The sequence below is a fragment of the Brachycentrus maculatus genome, unplaced genomic scaffold (assembly GCF_059751285.1).
Source record: "Brachycentrus maculatus isolate JH-2025_06_01 unplaced genomic scaffold, ASM5975128v1 h1tg000269l, whole genome shotgun sequence".
NCBI classification, from domain to species: Eukaryota; Metazoa; Arthropoda; class Insecta; order Trichoptera; family Brachycentridae; genus Brachycentrus; species Brachycentrus maculatus.
In genome coordinates this window covers 2884818-2895000 of record NW_028281020.1, presented here as the reverse complement: position 1 = coordinate 2895000, position 10183 = coordinate 2884818, and the positions used below count along the sequence as shown (strand labels likewise).

At 32.4% G+C, this 10183-nt stretch overlaps 1 protein-coding gene across 1 annotated transcript in view; it reads left to right on the top strand.

Annotated features, from left to right (window-relative positions):
* Positions 1-10183, top strand: part of Kif19A (Kinesin family member 19A) — a 46710-nt gene that overhangs the window by 12706 nt on the left and 23821 nt on the right. Inside the window, exon 4 of the mRNA XM_088266452.1 lies at positions 3357-3563. Coding sequence (XP_088122578.1) covers positions 3357-3563 — 207 coding nt within the window. The remainder of the gene's footprint in view (positions 1-3356; positions 3564-10183) is intronic.

Here is a 10183-nt window from a genome sequence, read left to right as displayed (position 1 = left end):
GACGGTAAATGTTGAGAAAAGTGCTCATTTCTCGCTAGACTAACATCGGCATTCTTTTCTTTCAACATTTTTTAACCAAATTTAAATTGAATTTACATAATTTTACGTTTGATTAAAACAATATTCAATGAAACTGAACCATATATTGCTATATATATATAATAGCAATAGGTAATTTAATAAACTAAACAGTTAATAATAATCTACGATCACATTCTAACACGATATTCACATTTCACGTCCTTTGAATTTCATTAAGAGGGCTAGTTTTCTTGTTTGACGAGTGTTTTTCTATAGCGTACAAATAGAAGTTAGAACGGAAAATAACAGAAACGTGATAAAGAACGACCATTCCGCTGAAAAATTAAGATGTACACACATACTAACTGCCGCCATAAATTGTGTATTACGCTAACACGCCATCGAATCATGCGACCTTTGTGTTACCCAAAAATGTTCATGGTCCAATGATGTTTATTCGACGTTAATTTTAATCGTTAAGATTTTTTACTGAAAGTATATTCCGACCAGTTTTTACCTTATTGGACGTATTCTGTGATCCTGTTAAAAGTTTAAACATGTAACGAAAACTTACCTTCGTCTCCTGTATCCTAGCCTCATCATATTCTTTCACCCTTTTAATTTATTTAAATTACCATCCCTCTGTATTCGAATCCAACGTAACTTTTCAAGATAGCGATTCGTCAAGTTAAAGCAAATCATGATGATGTCGTTTAACTTGACGGATATAATTTTCTTATATACTTAATATAAAAGAAAAAATTATCAGCATTCACAAATTCTATTAATGTTTAACATAATTATGAAAATTGAATACTAATAAATGGTCAGGCCGGTACCTAAATCCTGTATCCTATTCTCATCCATTGAAAATCTGCCTTCGCTATTGGTTTTTGACACATCGCTCACTCCTTTCAAGAACGTCATAAATAAAAAAACGTCAATTTTCAGTTCTGCATGTTTTCGGAATCCCCAGAAAATGTAGTATATCACAGCAAAAGAGGCATATTTTTTATATTTACCCGCTACAGGGCAGAAAGTGTTTTTTTTTTGCACTTTGAAGAAAAGGTATTGTTTAATTATTTTTTTAAATATCCTTACTAAATATTTTTCAAATAGAGAAAAAACATTCAGGTTTTACGTAAAAAGATCTGTTGCACAATAAAAAGTTCAATAAGTGGCTTAATATTTATTTTTAATACATTGTATTATATTTATAATCTTTAAAAACGTTCTCCTGAAAAATGAAGTTTTTTGATTTATGACGTTCTTGAAAGGAGTGAGCGACATGAGTCTATAGCGTAGGTTCCCAATGTGAGAAATACTGCCCACGCGTGGGCCATGAAGGAACCTTGGTGGGCAATATTACTATACTACTATTGAAGAAATAGTGTAAAAATGTTTTTATCATTTTTATTTACTTTCAAAACATATTGCACACATCGCTCACTCCTTTCAAGAACGTCATAAATCAAAATACTTGATTTTTCAGGAGAACGATTTTAAAGTTTAAAAATATAACACAATGTATTAAAAATAAATATTAAGCCACTTATTGAACTTTTTACTGTGCAACAGATCTTTTTAGGTAAAACCTGAAGGTTTTTTCTACATTAGAAAAATATTTAATTTATTTATAAAAATAATTAAACAATACATTTTCTTCAAAATGCAAAAACAACATTTTCTGCTCTATAGTGGGTAAATATTAAGTTAAAAATATGCCTCTTTTGCTGGGATATAGCACATTTTCTGGGCATTCCGAAAACATGCACAACTGAAAATTGTCGATTTTTGATTTATGACGTTCTTGAAAGGAGTGAGCGACATATGAGTAATATATTTAGTATTCCTGATGACTAATTTCCATTACTTATTTTAGGATTAAGGTTAACAAGGGAGATTTTTTTTAAACAAATTAAATAATATACGTCAAAAAACAAAAGCAAAGAGTGAAATACAGTAAAAATAATAAAAAATATTTAAAAAAAACATGGTTCAAACAATAGTAAAAAGTAAACAAAACAATAGTAAAAAATAAACAGACTTAAACACAAGTAATAATAATATAATAAATCCCTTACCGCACCCCAATGGTGCATAGGGCACTGCTTCATATAAACGCAGTATTATCTCGATCGATTACACATGAAGGAAAGGTGATCAGCCCTCCTTTCAGGTACCAGTCCAGTGTAATATTGAATAAATATTAGAGTGAAAAAATCACTTATATTTATTAAACCCCCCTGGGAATCGAACCCGGGACCTCCAGAACGGTAGCCGAGCATGCTGACCATTACACTACGGAGGCGGACAAACACAAGTAAGAAAGTAAAAATATGAAAAAATAAGTTTAATAAGTTATTTATATTAATTATATTTAAAGCAAATATTTTTTGAAAAAACATATTTTAAGTAACATATCTTTTTTTTCGTTCGAAATTCCGAAATTATTTTATTGAAGAAGTCAAAATTATTTAATGAACTAAATGAACATTTCCTAAAGCTTAGTCATCGATTAAATTTCAGCAGTCGCAATTTACATTTGCATAGTTCGTAATATCATGAATAAAGACTAGCATAGCGTTACTAAATAAAAACCATTTGAACACGCGAACTAATTTTGTTTTGTGACCCATATTTTTATTGGACGTGTGACTTTCAAAGTTTTCCAGTTAATAATAACTGTCGAAATTCGTGTACCCCATGTTCGAAATGTAATTCAAATTACATACATGGTTAGTGGGGGACATTATTTCCCATTGTAGCATTCCGAACGTAGCTTGCGGGCGCCCGAAATAAAATAACGAAATAAATACTTACAAGATAAATATATGGTTATGAAAATAAGTAAATCAACATTTAAAAACATAAAGCACTGTATTATATTATAAAAACATTAATTTTAAATTGAAAATCGTAACAAAAATGTTATGCATAATATCGTAGTTGTCTCGGTTGAAATTTAGTAATATTTTAGTTTGTGTCGGGTTGTGTCCCGTGGTTAGTGTCGCGGACTCTTCAGTCAGTTTCTCGGTTCGAACCCACTCTACCATAATTTGATACCTATTTCTAATAATGAGCCGCTTAGGCTCACAGAAATAGTATGAATTCGGAATATTTGTGTAAATAATAAAAACACAAATATTTCTCTTTTTTATAAAAAAAAATATTTAGATTTTCTTGTTTTAGTACAATGTTATTTCTTTTCTTTGTATTTTTTCATAATGTATATACTAGACATGAAATCGAAAATCGTTAAAAAAAAAACTACAGACGTTTCTATTGATCGATTATATTGATTACAAAAACAATGTTTTCGAATAATATTACAGGAGCAAGTGTACGAGGCGACGACGAGCGCGTTGGTGCGCGACGTGCTGGCCGGCTATAATGGTGCCGTGTTCGCCTACGGGGCCACGGGGGCCGGCAAGACGCACACCATGGCCGGAGGGGGGCCCAAGGACCCCGGCCTCATGGAGCGCGCCCTCTCAGGGCTCTTCGACGCCCTGCAGGCCAAGCCGAGCCCCGCAGACTACACGGTAAGGGATAATCTTTCAATTTTCGTTTAAAACTTTCAACCCTCTCCATAGTTGAGGCTGATATCTCGAACGTTCGGAATTCGTGTCGGGTTGTGGTCCTGTGGTTAGTGTCGCGGACTCTTGAGTCAGACTTTCTGGGTTCGAACCCACTACTACAATTTCATACCTATTTCTAATAATGAGCCGCTTAGACTCACAGAAATAGTATGAAATTCCGAAGACATTACGGAAATTCCACTCTAGATATGTTTTAAACTGATTTTTCACAATTGTTTGAGAAGGTTTAGGTTGTGACAAGACAATGAAGTAGTTAAATCATTACTGATGTATCAAAGGTATTAGTTTCATTTATAATTTTTTTTATTGCTTTATAAATTATTCAAAGATTACTTTCTATTCCAAGTAATTTCTGTCCCAAATGATAGCTGAAAAATAGGAATAATAGACTAATCTATCATACGTTTTGTACTTATTTGTATTAACATTTCAGTTTATAGCTGATACATTCAATACGTATAATTCAATACCCAATATTTACAAAGCATACTTTTGTACGAATATATAAAGAGAAACAATATATTTCACGCCACGACATAATAACACTCATTACTTATAATTATAGTGTGTCGTATTTCAAAATGGTATTATATCAAATTGCATTTATCATTGATCGAGTTTCTATTATTTTCTGTGAGTTTATACCATTCAGAGGGTTTTTTATTATTAATTCTTTTCAGTTATTACATTGCCAGTTTTTGTTATTTTTTTGTTTTGTTTCTTCTTTTTTAGCTAACATGTTTTAATTTTTTTTTAACATCTTTATATTTAAATTATGTCTAGACATACTAAGATTAAATTTGATGTATTTAAAAAAAAAGGGAATACTGCCTCTGCCTACCTTAGAACAGGAATTTGTAAAATGTATTTAAAGGTATATTAGGGCGGATAGCAAGTGTCTGATATGTTTGTTTTTATTTTATTTTAATATATATACTTAAATTTATCGGTTTTCCTTGTCCACTGTTGCCAACACCTTGTATTTGTTTTACTACAATGATCGCCGATTTTTGGCACTGATTAATAACATAACAAAAATATTATCAAAAATTGCTTCCTTCACGTTAATTTCACTTCTAATTTATTATTTAAAAAAAATAATTTAATTTTAAAAATTTTAACAAATATGTTAATTATTGGGTGTTTCGAAAGGTTCAGTCCGTTTTTATGCATAGAAATCGCTGTTATTTGAAAGGTTAAAATAAAAACACACTAACCATATAGCCATCGTTTGCCGCCACTTTTTTCTATATTTGTATAATAATATTATCAATCATCACTTCCCCACACGTTAATTTCACTTTAAATGCAATAATTACTTCTTTTAAAATGGCGCCTTCAATTAACCCTCAAAAGCGCTCGACCGTGATTCGCCCATATCACAAGCAATATGGTGAAAATGTTTAAGTTTTCAAGGACTCGCACGCGGAAATGTGTCGAGTTCACTGACTTGCGAGTTCATACGATATTTGATTTCGACGTAATATCCTGCCTACGATAAACAATTTTGACACGAATGAGTAACAGGGTGGTTCTGTGAAAAGTATTTACGAAAACAGGACCCATGAAAACGGTAAAAGTTACCATTTGAGACTCAAGCGATACATACAAATCGTAAATTAAAACCCTTTCACAAGCGTTTCCCATATTTCCGATCATATCATTTTCCATGAACTTTATAGCGATATAGGATTTTCCAATACAGTTCCATTAAGTTTGGTGTAATTCTGTTTAGTCCTGTGACCATTTTGGGTGTGTAGATTTTTATAACAAAGTTAAAATACTCGTACTTTTTGTATGGATGTAACATGTTCTTTTACTTTTTCACATAACTGTATTTAACAATATTTTTTCATTTAATTGTCAACAATCGAATAATGGCTAATTATAGCAATTTGACATACCTCAAAAACTTGACGTGACTTGAATATTCGAAATCGAACGAAAAAAAGAGAAGAGTATAGAAATAATATACAAAATACTATTTTTTTTCATTAATTGATTTGGCAGTTATTTTGTCGTAAAATCTATCCATTTAGAATTCAAGTTTTTCTTGGTAAATACCACTTTTTAGTGTATTTACCAAGTAAAACTTAAATTAAAAATAATATTTTATTGTCGTTGAAAATTTCGTTTAACGCTAGTTGCTATCGGTTGCATTCGTCCAGATTATTGGCACTGGGTAATTTACTTAAATTATGATTGAAATAGATGATGGCAGGTAATAGACGGTGATAATCCACTTGATTCATTATGGTTGTATGGACTTACAAGGTTAAACTTCTAACAAGTTCTCAGAATAGTCCAAATATTCATCATCAAAAAGTTGAATTTCTGTTTAAGTTTACTTTTAATTAATGATGCTTTTAAATCATAATAAATACACGTCTGTTGTCAGAAAGAAAACATACCGCATTACCTTCTTCATTATATAATTATGATCAAAGGTTCTTTTCGTATATGAGCTTCCAGAAAGTTACAGCCACGAATAGAATAAACGATTGCATTATTTATTAAGTAGAGGGGTGGATCAATCTAGCGACAGGGGTTGGGTTGGTGGAATAGAAATTAATTCCAAGGTTATCAAGATATCGACTATTAAAAGTTCTTCTTGCGATTATAACGTTTGTTTCTTATTTATTCACAGTGTGACCTAGCCGGCACATATTGCGCGTGTGAATAAGGCGTCATAAAACGTCATTTATTCACATTGTGAGCTAGCCGGCACATATTGCGCTTGTGAATAAAGCGTCATAAAACGTCATTTATTCACAGTGTGACCTAGCCGGCACATATTGCGCTTCTGAATAAGGCGTCATAAAATGTCATTTATTCACAGTGTGACCTAGCCGGCACATATTGCGCTTGTGAATAAGGCGTCATAAAACGTCATTTATTCACAGTGTGACCTATCCGGCACATATTGCGCGTGTGAATAAAGCGTCATAAAACGTCATTTTCGTGAGGAATCGTAAAATTTTGATTTAGTTACCTTGACGAGTTGGATGTTCCAATATTTCCATTAGTCTTAGCTCCAGATTCTTAATACTGTAGAACGGGGCTACTTGAACTTTGATGTGTTACTTGAGCCCAGTACAAAAAAAAAATCTGTATTTGGTCTACAATAATGAACGTATTGACATGATTCATTGATTCCCTGACAGGTGACACTTATTGTCACGATACTTCGATCGATACCACGATCTAAATATTTTTTTGTACTGGTCTCAAGTAACACATCAAAGTTCAAGTAGCCCCGTTCTACGGTAATAAGAAAGTAAAGTTTAAAAGATAAAACATTTATACCATGTAATTTATTCTCAAATGTCATGTAAAGTCCTACGAAAAGTAGTCGATGGATTGAATAGATTTTTTAAAAACGCGGCCTTATGTTACCCTAATGTAAGAAAGCGAAACATGGAGTTGGCAAAAGAAGAATGAAAGAAGACCGAACGCAGTCAAAATGCGATCTCTCAGACGAATGGCGGCAAAATGATATGTGATAAATGTTCACATTGTAAAATAAGAAAAGAATACAATGCTGAGATAAGCATTATCGATAAAATTAAGAAAGGCGGGTTGAGATGAATTGGACATATGGAACGAATGAGTGAGGAAAGAAAGATTAAAACAAATATATCAGGTGATTGTAGTTAGAAATAGGAGCAGAGGAAAACTTGTCATAATCAAGTATTTCAAAGACTTGGGCGTGGTCAGATCAAGAGTCAGAATAATTGGCGGGTATATAACATATGAGGAGGTGCATGAATGTGGAAGAGGATTAGAATGTTAATAATGATTATAGGATTAGAATATTTATACACATTGGTTTGCGTAGGTACTATTCTCTCTGCCTACCCCTGAGGAAAAACTGCGTAATAATCAGTTAGATAAATAAATGTGGCCTTTAGAAATGTTTATATTTAAGTATGTACTTACGGCTTATGTTAGATACGGCTAAGGCTAAGAAGAAAAGGAAGAAGGCTACAAAGGGGTTATGCTTATTGATTACCAAATAAATAGTGTTTCCAGAACGTTCTCGAAAAACTGCTTACACGCCGACAAAATGGTAGATAAAATACTGGTTTTATGATAATACACATAATAACATACGCGTATAATAAAGTAGGTTAGAGGAGATTAGTTTAGCCTGAATGACTCCAGAAGCATTTACCTTGCATAATACATGTTTGTTTACGCGTGTTTTACGAATAGAGTGAGTCTAGTAAAACGTAGTAAGTCTACACGTAAATTATTAATAAAAACCTAGCGTGAATATCTTATCTAAGTACGACTTAATCCCTCGGCTGGAATAGTCAATAGTAAATAAAATCACAATGTACAGTGGCAACTAGGATCAACGTACGACGTAGAACTACGTCATGTTATCACATTCTTCAGTACATTTAAATAAGGGTCTCTGGTTAAAAAAAAGCTTACTTAAATCGATCGTGGATGCTGCCAAGAACTCATATCGCTCACTCCTTTCAACACGTCATAAATTAAGAAACTAGATTTTTCAGGAGAACGTTTTTAAAGTTTAAACAAATAATACAATGTATTAAAAATAAATGTCGAGCCACTTTTTGAACTTTTTACTGTGCAACATATCTTTTAAGTTAAAACCTGAAGGTTTATTCTCCATTTGAAAAATATTTAGTATATTTAAAAAAATAATTAAGAAAAAACAATACCTTTTCTTCAAAATGCAAAAACAACTATTTCTGCCTTATAGCGGGTAAATATTATGTTAAAAATATGCCGCTTTTGCTGGGATATAGTACATTTTCTGGTCATTCCGAAAACATGCACAACTGAAAATTGACGGTTTTTGATTTATGACGTTTCCTGAAAGGAGTCAGCGATATGTAAAAACGTGTCAAATTATAACTTTTTGATAAAATACAATATAAGATGCAAGACAGGCGCTGTGGCGTATTTGGGTAGACGCTCGACTGCGAAACTGGCGTCGCGGGTTCGATTCTCGCCAAGTGCAAAATTAATTCAAGAAGGATTTATTTTCGATTTGATTTGTCTGGGTATTTGTGATGTATTTTTCACATTTATCTTCCCTATCTCACCTGCAGACAAGCCTCTAATAGAGGGTTGTTCCTTGAAAAAAAAAAGTCCAATTTGTTTAATAAAACGTCCAATTTGGTTTGTAATACGTCCAATTTGCTTTTTAAAACGGCCAATTAAAAGTGAAAAACCTGTAATAACTAATATATTAAGCAATAATTTCCTTTGCGATACAAATAAGGCGTATGGTATGTTATCATTTTGAGTCGGATACTTTTTTTGATACCTTGTAAAACACGCATTTTTATGTTAATGATTAATAAAAAAATATACAAAAATCGCGTTGGCACATATGTATATTGAAAAGACAGGAATGAAAAACGATTTTCATTGTGTGCAAGTCAAGGTCAGTAAAAAAGGAAATCAGTAAAAGTTTTCCTATCCAAACCATTAATAATTTAAATACATACCTCAACCACCATGACCGGAAAGGTGTTGTGAAGGTCGCCCCATAGAATTATTAACCATATTTTGCTCCACTCGGATGTTAGTTTTTATAATATGTACGTAAATATATCGCTCACTCATTTCAATAACGTCATATATCAAAAAACTTGATTTTTCTGGAGATCATTTTTAAAGTTTAAAAATTTAATCAAATGTATTAAAAATAAATATCAAGCCGCTTATTGAACTTTTCACTGTGCAACAGATCTTTTTATGTAAAACCTGAAGTTTTTTTCTCCATTTGAAAAATATTTAGTCTATTTAAAAAATTAATTAAACAATACATTTTCTTCAAAATGCAAAAACAACACTTTCTGCCCTGTAACGGGTAAATATAATATTAAGTTAAAATATGCTGGTTTTGCTGGGATATAGTACATTTTCTGGGCATTCCGAAAACATGCACTACTGAAAATTTACGGTTTTTGATATATGACGTTGTTGAAAGGAGTGAGCGATATGTGGTATTGATTTAGATGTTAGTTTTGTACAAGTTATATTAATTTTGATTTCTACTTGACCCGTTTGAAATAAGTTTTTTTTCACGTTTTCCGACATTGAAAGCAAATGAAAGCGACATTCACAGATCGAGATAAATGTTAAGACGGACGATGTGCCATGGCTGCGTCGCTAGCTAAGATTTAATTGGACTGAGAAAGAGCCAGCGTGTATGCATTGCCAAAAGTACCATGTCTAAGTTAGACAAAACCTGGAAATACCGGGGTGTGAGTAACAGCACCAAGATAAAGCTTGTCAGGAGTTTGGTATACTCCATGCTGCTGAAACGTGGACTATAAAAGCAGCAGAAAGGAGAAAAATTTGACGCATATGAAATGTGGTGTTGGAAGCGCTGAAATCCATGACTGTGCAGCGCAGTCAAGGGATAACCGGAGAAGAGTCATTACTTCCACAAGGGTCACGACCCTCAGTAATGAGGAGTAAGACGGAGAAGAGAAAAAAGTTTTTCAGCTAAATAATTAAGCGAATGATTTAAGAAATCGATTTTCTTTCAATTGTGAATTATTTTTAAAATAATA